The sequence below is a fragment of the Diachasmimorpha longicaudata genome, chromosome 2, assembly GCF_034640455.1.
Source record: "Diachasmimorpha longicaudata isolate KC_UGA_2023 chromosome 2, iyDiaLong2, whole genome shotgun sequence".
Classification (NCBI taxonomy): domain Eukaryota; kingdom Metazoa; phylum Arthropoda; class Insecta; order Hymenoptera; family Braconidae; genus Diachasmimorpha; species Diachasmimorpha longicaudata.
The window spans coordinates 9,140,195-9,150,113 of record NC_087226.1 but is presented as its reverse complement, the minus strand read 5'-3'; the positions used below and the strand labels follow the sequence as shown (position 1 = coordinate 9,150,113).

At 36.3% G+C, this 9,919-nt stretch overlaps 4 protein-coding genes across 4 annotated transcripts in view; 1 reads left to right on the top strand and 3 right to left on the bottom strand.

Annotated features, from left to right (window-relative positions):
- The window catches only part of LOC135172709 (ephrin-B2), a 228,783-nt gene extending 224,661 nt beyond the window's left edge, over nucleotides 1-4,122 (bottom strand). Inside the window, exon 1 of the mRNA XM_064138993.1 lies at nucleotides 3,411-4,122. The gene's annotated coding sequence lies outside the window, so the exon portion shown is untranslated. The remainder of the gene's footprint in view (nucleotides 1-3,410) is intronic.
- LOC135172694 (DNA-directed RNA polymerase III subunit RPC5) lies at nucleotides 31-2,820 on the bottom strand. Its single transcript, XM_064138961.1, has 2 exons — nucleotides 2,631-2,820; nucleotides 31-2,316 (listed from the first exon to the last, which is right to left on the bottom strand). Exons 1-2 carry the CDS (start codon nucleotides 2,685-2,687, stop codon nucleotides 865-867), a joined length of 1,509 nt encoding a protein of 502 aa, XP_063995031.1. The 5' UTR covers nucleotides 2,688-2,820; the 3' UTR covers nucleotides 31-864.
- A 246-nt stretch (nucleotides 4,123-4,368) lies between the features above and the next one.
- On the top strand, nucleotides 4,369-7,068 carry LOC135172712 (GPN-loop GTPase 2). Its single transcript, XM_064139000.1, has 6 exons — nucleotides 4,369-4,610; nucleotides 4,904-5,011; nucleotides 5,121-5,437; nucleotides 5,709-6,029; nucleotides 6,333-6,528; nucleotides 6,810-7,068. The coding sequence occupies exons 3-6, from the start codon at nucleotides 5,317-5,319 to the stop codon at nucleotides 7,048-7,050; spliced, it is 879 nt and encodes a 292-aa protein (XP_063995070.1). The 5' UTR covers nucleotides 4,369-4,610; nucleotides 4,904-5,011; nucleotides 5,121-5,316; the 3' UTR covers nucleotides 7,051-7,068.
- Nucleotides 6,111-9,820, bottom strand: LOC135172705 (trafficking protein particle complex subunit 13). The gene is made up of 8 exons (XM_064138983.1): nucleotides 9,366-9,820; nucleotides 9,122-9,290; nucleotides 8,741-8,953; nucleotides 8,430-8,653; nucleotides 8,024-8,250; nucleotides 7,791-7,891; nucleotides 7,328-7,475; nucleotides 6,111-7,209 (listed from the first exon to the last, which is right to left on the bottom strand). Exons 1-8 carry the CDS (start codon nucleotides 9,406-9,408, stop codon nucleotides 7,117-7,119), a joined length of 1,218 nt encoding a protein of 405 aa, XP_063995053.1. The 5' UTR covers nucleotides 9,409-9,820; the 3' UTR covers nucleotides 6,111-7,116.
- Between the last annotated feature and the right edge of the window lie 99 nt (nucleotides 9,821-9,919).

Below are 9,919 nucleotides of genomic sequence, written 5' to 3'. Positions count from 1 at the left end.
TCTGCGAAGTTATATGTTGAACTACCCCAGTTTCATTATAATTTCTTCCGGTTTTATTGATGAATCTTCTTATGGTGGTATAATCGCAATATGATATTTACAGTGTTAATGTATTCAGCGAATACATTTCCAGCCTTACAGAGGATAAAATAAACACATTGTGTCTACTCTACTATCATTAATATTGAAATATAAAATCAAAAATAATAATGTTCATTGTAGTATAGTTGAATGAACTGGCAGTTTTCACATAACAGAACAAAATATCCTACCCCATTGCGCACGCAAACCCATTCTCTCTCATTCGGCAGAATTCCTATCACAATCTACAGTAATTTTCCATGAATTCCTATGAAAACAGCGGCAAACGTGGAGAGAATTTCAATAGAAAATTTACCATAAAAAAATAAATATGGTTTTACCATATACGACTTAGAACTCCTTAAATAAATAATTTACTCCGGTTTTGCAGAACGAAAATAAAATAATTCCAGTTATGAGTTAATATCTCAGGAAGTTATAAACCGAAATAATAAATCCCATATTATTCTGATGGGAATTTTTACCCATATGTCGACTGGTGAAATTTATGAGTAAAAAAAAGCACATCATAATAGCGCGAAATAGTTTCTTTTTTGTAATTTCAAAATTTCCAAATTTGAGAAGTACGCGAAGTATAAGGAAGTGAGATGCCGATTTCCAGACGACAAATTCTGCCAAATGATTATGTCAAAAGTCATGAAAATAATAATATCTGTCGCGAATCCTTCCATAATCTCTTTGGCATTCCCTTGTTTTTCAAAATATGAACGAAAGAACTTGCAGCCAAACTTACACCAACGTAAAAAACTACCGTTTAGTATGTCACGTCGTCTCCGAAGCTTTCCTCCCTCGATTCCCCTTTTTACTCTTCACAGGCTCCCCAGCTCCATCATCAGACATGGAAGAGTCTCTCTGTCGATTTCGTCCCCTTCCCACATTCCTCTCTTCATTCTCTGAACCAATAGACTCTCTGTTGGACTTTCTCCTCTGTCTCTGTGGTGGTTGAGTAGGTGCTTCCATGACATCCTTAAGATGTTTCCTCTTAGCATCCCAGAACAACTCTTGCCTCTGGGCAATTTCTGGATACTTTGCTTGGAAATCTGTGCTAGCCGATAAAATTAATTGCCACCCTCTCTTTGGTTGACTTCTCGCCAGATTCATGAAAATCTCTTTTATCTCCTCTGTGGGCAACTTTATCACCAACGAAACGGATTTTCTATCCACAAACTCATTTTCTGTGAATAAAAGAAGAATATAATCCCTAGCTCTGCACATGAGTTCTGCTGGAATCCCATTGTGAGATGATTTTGTATCTTTTGGATAAATCAATTCACTGTTGACTATCCAATTTCCCTGAACCAAAACTGCAACTTGCTGCAAGTACTTCAAAATAGCTGATGTTTCGTGATCAGATGCTATTATCGATCGAAGTTGGAAGAATGACAGAATTCTCGCGTCCTTCATGATTATTCGAATCTGATCCAACAGAGGTAGTGTTCTTACATAAGAGAGCGATGATGGTGGAACGTTAGCTTTCGAGTACTCATCAGGTTTAGCAGGCGGCGCCAGAAGTCTGATGTAATCCTTCGTAGACAGCCTCAAGTTGTTGGACTTGTCGTCAGCCAAAGCACAGAACATCTCCAGTCTCGTGAGATCTGATTGCGTACTGCTGACACTTCTGTAACTCGTTTCGATCCATTTCTCCTCCGAACTCTTCTTCGAGTGTTCCTGAAAAGATTGCTCCTTTCTCTTCTGAGCCCACTCCGACTTCTGCCTTGCGAATGTCACGTTCACTTGTCTTGCCTCTTCCTCTGGCTCCTCTTCTGCTGATTTCGTGGCATCCTCTTTTGTGTTCTTCTCGCTCATATCGAGGTAATTGAATTGAGGACGTAATTGAACTATCCCTTTCAACGGGGTGACATGGAGCTCACCATCTTGGAAAATGCCCACTGCGTAGTTAGAGCAGTCTGGAAGGGCTCTAGAGGATTGGAGAACTATTTTGTCCATCATACTGCCTTCGAACAATCTGCCTTTGGTGTCTTGTGCAAATCTGTCCAAGGGACCGTCTGCATTTAGAACGATCTGCTCACCCTTTCGATGGTCGTAGTTTGGACCACCGGGCTCGATACCCACTTCTATTCGAACCTCTTGGTTTTCTGGTTTTATTGCGGTTTTTAGAAATTCGGCGTTATCGTAACCTTCTTTCGCTGGTTTTATTGGGTATTGAAAGATAAAGAGTTTATCCGCCAGGGTCTTTGACAGATAGACCGGAATCTGAAGGGAATTAATTGTTGTGATCATACGTGGTCGTATGGTATTTCTAAATTATTATTTTCCGTGATGTTGTTAATGTATTCTTTGATGTATGAAAAAAGATAATAAAAATCCTTGAGAATTCACTGGAAAATTCTGAAATGGCACGGATTCGCGGAGAAATAAACAAATAGAATAACTCAACGGATTGTTATAGCTTCAGTAGAAATCCAATAAAAGATCGATGAGAAAGCCATGTTTATCTATTAAATTTTTTCATACGTTCTTGGGTACTCATATAACCTAACATTGTCAAATACTAATAATGTAATTACCTCTTTCACTACTGGATCGTCGTCGGTTTCCATTGAGCTCGACGCTTCCATTTTCATTGATAATAAAATATTATTTATTGCTTTAGTGGTTTATTTGTTGATCGAGGGAAACGAGAGCGTCGAAATTGGAGAAACGAATAGTGCACGTTTAGGTATTTGAAACGAACAGATGATTAGGTATAGTCGGGTCTTCCCGGGTAGAAGTACAATATATAAATAGAGGGGAAGTGAAAAGCCGATTTTCATTCGAGCGGCAGTAGTTCCCGCCAAAAATGTAAATTGTTCAAATTTTGCAAACGAATAATTTGCAAGAAATTGTTGTCAGTATCAGACAATTTTAAATAACTTTTTTTCCGTTTCGCATAGAGATTTCGAAACAACTAATTTGTCACTCCCTTCCCTCCCCTGTCTTTTTGAGGTGTCGAACCGAATAACGGCAATTGTTGTTCTAAATAAAATCTTGTTCGATTTTCGCTATTGGTCAATTTTTAATTAATATCTCTAGATGACAAAATGTTTGTCATATTTTTCGTGAAGTGGACTGTGGCATAAAACGAGGAATAACGGACAGCCAAGTCACCTCAAGTGATTTTAACACTTCGCTATTGAATCAAGGCATGTTAAGGTGATACAGCCCAGTCATCAAAATAAAAAAAACGCAACGAATTAATTATCTCTGTCATTTGAAACTGTTTCATCAGTTAAAGACTGAAATATTCGTATTTCATGTGACAATAGAACCAAATGGTATCAAATGGAATATATATCAAAAACACTTACCCTATCTGCCTGCATATCCTCATCTCCCTGCTGTGCATTTCCCCGATGAAGATTTATCCACAAACACTAATTACCACTTATTAATAACCACTTGTTAACTTGTCTCATAGACGGTCCACTTGACCAAAACTACATGTCGTAATTTAACGTTCATCGCAAACAAGAACTTATTTTATTTCTACTTAGAAAATTCTGTTTGGTCATGTGACGCGTCTAGAAGATTCCCCGTAGAGTTCACAAACAAAGCGTAAGGCTCCGCGGCATGTACACAAACCCAAATAATACACAAAGCCGGGAACTGAATACCACACTCACGATTTCACAAAAATTATGATCAAATTAATGAATAAATTATTTACGCGATGATGTTATGCACTCGATCGAAAAATTATGATCAAATTAATGAATAAATTATTTACGTGATGACGTTATGCACTTGATCGCACTATTAACTGAAAATTTTCAGCAAAATCACGAAATCGAACGTAGAAATGCGATAGCGTCTCCCGATGCTTCGCCAAATATTCATCACAAAAAACCGAGAATTGATTATTACGGTCACGATTTTACAAAATTTATGATCAGATTACTGAATAAATGATTTACTTAATGTTGTTATGCAACTTGAAGGCAGTATTAACCGAAAATTTACTGGAAAATCGCGAAACCGAACGTGCAAAGGCGGGAAGCGTCCTTCTCTCCGCGAACTCAACGAGAAACTGACGCCATTTTGACCTCGGTTCCTCAATAAAAAATCCACAAAATTTGCCGAGGACATTAAACATCGAATAATCTAATTTCTAAATGTCCGAATCAATTTCTTTTCCAAAAATTTATTTACGACCTTTTTTCTTGGCGGAAGACGTTACTCCTGGTTGTGCGTCCGGTGGCGCGGGAAAATATGAATTCCTGCAGCTTTGAATCTGCCGGAAGTGTTGTCTCATGGAAACATTTGTAATTTTAACCTAAAAAAACAAAGGACTGGTGATGATGGTATGATTTGATAAGTTGGATCCAGTTTGAAGGTCTCAAGTGACAACAAAGTTTCTAACCACCTTACGAAAAGTTACATTAATAAGTTCTATAAACAATTATTTATTGTTGTGCTGATATGCAGAAAAATCCGAAAATATCCTGTGTTGTTAACACCAGCACAAACGATCGCGTTCGCCCAACTGATATCGTCGTCAAAGTTTACAAGTACGGTTAAAAAATATACAAGAATTTTTAATAACAAAACGGTAAATTCACCAAACTCATGTGAGATTGCATCGAATTTCTATATAGACTAAATCTATTGATTAGTTTTTTTGCAAGGAAAATAAGAATTGAGTGAAAAAGCAAGAAAATTTATGATATAAAATTGCTGGGGAAGAATTTTCAATAACCAAAATTATGAAAATAGACCAAATTCCGGTCACTTTCAATGATAAATACTTTCTGGTAGGCAATTTCTATGCACCAAATTAATTATCCATTCTAAAATATTTCAGGAACAAAATATTTATTGTAGCTACTGACTATAAAAAAATCGGTAAACTGATATCGGTGACTCAAGAAGGAGCTCTCCAGGAACTCGAAAGCACGACGTACGACGTAACGTAAGATCACTTTTCATCCATTTGATAAATAAGTTCAAATAATGTATTCTGAATACGATAATAGTTTATAATACCATTTTTTAAATTATAATAATCAAATTTTTTTCAGTCCCATTTTTGGAAACAGTAAATTTGAAGAGTCCAGAGATCTAGCCGTTGCCAAATATATTGCACACGCTATAGAAATCGATCGGCCTCTTTTACTATCACTTGCTCTTGAAAGTTACGATAAATCAGTTTTAACCATAATCGTAGCAGCAATTAAAAAATTAAAAACCTGGTGATTGCATTTCTACTTCTCAATAATGTCGTTGGTATTTGGTCAACTGGTGATTGGTCCCCCTGGGAGTGGAAAGACCACTTATTGCAATGCAATGTGTAATTTTCTTGGAACTATTGGAAGAAAAGTCGCCGTCGTTAACATGGGTTTGTAAATCTGTTCCTCTTTATGACAATTCTATTGACTCAAGGGAATGAACTACCGTCAATCCTCATTGAAAAAATACTGGCAATTAAACTAAAGAAACTGATGGCACGTAAATATTGAATTTCATTTATCTTGTCATTACTCGTCTAATTCAATCAGCAAGTATTAATGGTTTGATGTAGTTCATTCTAAGTTCCCCGACTTAAAAACTACACGAGTTTCCTTAACGAGCCTAGCTAAATGGTTAATAACAATTTATCCACTTGAAAGATCCAGCGAATGAGAATATGGAGTATAAAGCAGCGGTTGACATATCTGAACTCATAAAACATAATGAAGTAATGGAGACATACAATTTAGGGCCCAATGGGGCTCTTGTATACTGCATGGAATTTCTCGAGAAAAATGTCGACTGGTTGATAAAAAGAGTCCTGGAACTGAAGGATCACTATCTCATTTTCGATTGCCCCGGTCAGATAGAACTGTATACACACCATAAGTCAGTGGCTACTATTGCAGAGAGACTGGGACAGAATTTAGTTAGACTCTGCAGTGTTCAGCTTATTGATTCACATCATTGTAGTGATGCGGGTAAAATGACAAAATTCAAATTATTTTTAACTTATATACATACATATATAACTATCCCTCATCATGAAATTTCGAAAAATCTGATTTTTCAAACAATATAATTTATTTGACATAATAATTTATTTTACATAATCATAGGCTTTACGATTTGAAAATAAATACAAATTTTTAAAAATCATTATTTCTAAATTATTCAGTAATATTATGTTTGAAATTTTGATAGTTAAGAAACAGGTGCGTTATTTACTCGCAATATTTGCTCTCTAAAAAATATGGCATTTCACTGAGTCAATTTGATTTTAGGAAAATACTTGTCGTCTCTTGTACTCTGCACTACCACAATGCTACAATTGGGCTTACCTCATGTTAATATCATGACCAAATTGGATCAGATGAAGAAATTCTGTGACCGGTTAGCATTCAACATAGACTTTTACACTGAAGTATTGGATCTAAATTATTTGCTTGATAAACTCGACGAGGATCCCATGACTGCCAAGTAAGTAATTTTGTATTTAATTTTCCATATATTGATCATACCAGTAGTTAAGTAATAAATAGAATGACTTAAAAAACGGAATTACTTTATTTAGGGGGAGTTTTGAATGAATTTAAAAAAACAATGCAAATATCTTTGAATATCTCTAGAATTAGTAGATGTAGGCGAAAAAATATCTTTGGATTGTAAAAGTGCAAGAGCAACCCAAACAAAAAATAGTTTTGATAACATTTTCGGAATATTCTTCCGAAGAAATTACTCAAAAAACTCTATCCTTCCAGATACAAGAAACTCAATGCAGCATTGGTATCTCTCATCGAAGACTACAGTCTCGTGACTTTTCTACCACTCGACATTTCAAACCAGGGCCTTCTTCTCCAAGTGAAAAATGCAATTGACAAAGCTAATGGATATATTTATGGGGGTAATGAGCCACAGGATGTACAAACTCTGCTCGCTTGTGCTGTTGGTGCTGTCAGTGAAAATGAAAGAATGTCTACTCTAGACGCATATTTCCAGTAATAAAATATCATTCTAATATTTTCCTCTTCTTTTGTTCGTGTTCATAATAACTAATTGTTCTCAATTTTAACTCAATTGAGAGACGAATACTTGCGCCAGATCTTCATAGTCGTATACACGCTTGAGGAAGGTATCGACTAATTTCAGTCCAGAGATTGTCTAAAATAATGATAGAATTAGTGAGTGATTTTTCACAAATATTTTCAATGATAACTGGGAATTTGATAAGTTTTATATCAGTTCATACTGATGAGAATAATTGATTCCATTTACTCACAATTAAACCCGTTTGTAAAGGAATGAGGCACAGAGGAATATCAGTAGAGGCTCCTGGTTTCAAAGATCCAATTGTTATGTCTGATATTCCACACCAAGCGATAGAACTATTTGATTCTAAGCTCAGTAATAAGTCCATACTCCTCTCTCTAAAAAAATGAATCGAAGGGATCAATTAAAATAGTCTTTAGGAGCAACTGCAAATTCTATTTCGAAGGGAGACCAATTATCTTCGATCGATTGTCACTAACGACAATTTTAAATAAATATCTCCGAATCTAAGGCGACTATTTATAAATGAATATCTTAGATCTATGACCATTCTTTAAAAATCGAGGAATCACAAGTAATGTGCACACCTCGCTATGGAAAAGATATCATCCTACAACACATGGGAAACGGTCAAAGATTTACCAAGGCTGAGGCATAAAATCTATAATACTGTAACAAAATTGGGTACTGACGATGTGTTTATCACGTGGCATTTGAACTCAGTAATGCTTTCGAGGAATACTTCTATCGGTATGTCTCTCGCAGTTACTCGGAGATCCCCGTAATCAGGAGCCTTGGAAAAAAATGGAACAAACTATTAGTAAATATAAAAAAATGTGCACTCGATGTCCTGCTGCAATTGAAGATTTAACAAGAAGTGTTAAGTCAACTCGCTCGACTGTGTTTGCATACTGGATGGTCTCACCATTCTTTGAAGTTGACTAGTCTGCAATCTTCCCCTCTCTCCCATATTACTCCTCCACACAATATCTAATTTTCCAATTTGTGTGGCGTTATGCATTATTTTGGGGTCTTTGAGTAAACTCGGCAGAGGCTTCAGACAGTAAAGATACTGCCTACTGCAGTTTGGATCCAGTACATTGACGGCACCGTATATAGATTCCCCTCGATCGTTGGTGTGCAATGTTGACACTGTATAGAAAAAATGTCAATTCGTTGAGAAATGTTATCTTCTGAGTTTCTCACTTGATTTGCATTTGACGAACCGCAATTCCAAGAAAAGATAACATTCTGGGAGTTTTTTTTATATGAAATAGTTTAAGAGGATCTACGGAAGTGTTAAATGTATTTTTTCATGCGTGCTTAGTTACCAGCGAATAGAGAAGATGAGGATTCTAGTGCCACCTTCTCTAAGCATATAGGTCCAACAGTGAGATTCTCTATTTGAGCTTCTACATAAACCTCATCTGACTCTGCATTGTAGATCTTTGTTTTCACATCGAGGGGCTTCAATACTTGAAATTTGAAGAACTTTCGAAACGATTGAGGAACACTTCCTGCAGCTGACGGAGTATAACTGACCTCACAAACTAGTCTGTGAATAATAAACAGTGAAAAATGGTCAAGCATTTGTTTTCCTGCCTTTAGTTATAGTGTGTCAAGAGTGTGAAGAGTGACTCACATGTGAGTTCCAATTTCTTTCACTTCATGACGAATGACCTCATCAATAGTACTATCCGCTGTCAATTCGCCGATATTTACATTCTTATTTGACAGACGAATACACTGAGTGCTCGTCTGAAGATCAGCGTTCACACTTATGTTCTTTACCACTTGATTACTCCCATTATGTACACAGAGGTAGCTCGAAAAAATTTCTCCTAGATAAATATTTCTGTGTCGAAAAAACCAGTATTGATTAATCGGAGGGGTTTCAATTTAACGTGGGAAATTGATTTTTTATAATAAAATTCAAGAGAAATCAATTATGCTAGAAAAAATCCAAACAAAGTAAGTAATATAAAGAATATTGCAACTGATGAATTTCATGAATTTCTCTCACCCAAAGCTCTGAGGTAAAACCATGAATTGTCCAACTGCCAGGACCTCCATCCCCTGGAGAGCTGTGCAATCCTCCTTTAAGGCATTATTCAAAGTATTACCAGGTAAATCAGCCGAGTCACATGTCACAATAGCTGGAGTGGCGATTGTCGGTCTTGTTAACCTCATCACTTGCATGAAATTCATAATTAAAATCTGCTCCATCCTAATGACGATAACCCCGGTAGAAAATTATGTGTACTCACCCTTTAGAGATAACAGGTGTTCGCTTTTCGACTTTGGCTCCATTTTTACAACGAAATGTCTCACGAGAGAAAATGACAAGTGACAGTTTGGTTAGAAACGTGAGCTGTGACATTTGTACTAAATCCAAGGTGTTCACCGCACTTTTTCACGATTTTCCATACTTTTTTATACAGACTGAGTAGCAATGAGAATAAGAGAGTACCAAGTTATGTCAAATTAATTACAACGAGGAAAATTCATTTTCAGAGGGCATGAAAAGTGCTTAGCTGTCTTCGTAGTCGGTTTATGAGCTCGGAAAATTTCGGAAGCAGCGGCAATATTCGAACGTTGGTAACAGTTAAACTGCCAACTCTAATCAATACTTTGGACTTTAACTGATTTTTAAAAATATGCTTGCTAAAGGTTTAAAATTTTTACGGAAACTTCGGAACTTATTTCTACTAACACTGCCCATTAATAATTTATTCAAGAACCCATCTTCAGAATTCAACCTGTTCCCGCCAGTTTCACCAACCCTCCCGTGGCTATTTCTGATACTAATAAAATAGGGGAA

Bases quoted from the DNA above. Each gene is read 5' to 3' on its own strand.
- LOC135172705 (XM_064138983.1), bottom strand. From the start codon at position 9,408: ATGGAGCCAAAGTCGAAAAGCGAACACCTGTTATCTCTAAAGG. The intron at 8,954-9,121 runs GTGAGAGAAATT...TTTTCGACACAG, and splicing joins GTTTTACCTCAGAGCTTTGG to AAATATTTATCTAGGAGAAA. The intron at 7,210-7,327 runs GTGAGTAAATGG...TCATTATTTTAG, and splicing joins CTTTACAAACGGGTTTAATT to ACAATCTCTGGACTGAAATT.
- LOC135172694 (XM_064138961.1), bottom strand. From the start codon at position 2,687: ATGAAAATGGAAGCGTCGAGCTCAATGGAAACCGACGACGATCCAGTA. The intron at 2,317-2,630 runs GTAATTACATTA...AATTCCCTTCAG, and splicing joins ACGATCCAGTAGTGAAAGAG to ATTCCGGTCTATCTGTCAAA.
- LOC135172712 (XM_064139000.1), top strand. From the start codon at position 5,317: ATGTCGTTGGTATTTGGTCAACTGGTGATTGGTCCCCCTGGGAGTGGA. The intron at 6,030-6,332 runs GTAAAATGACAA...ATTTGATTTTAG, and splicing joins ACATCATTGTAGTGATGCGG to GAAAATACTTGTCGTCTCTT. The intron at 6,529-6,809 runs GTAAGTAATTTT...CTATCCTTCCAG, and splicing joins GAGGATCCCATGACTGCCAA to ATACAAGAAACTCAATGCAG.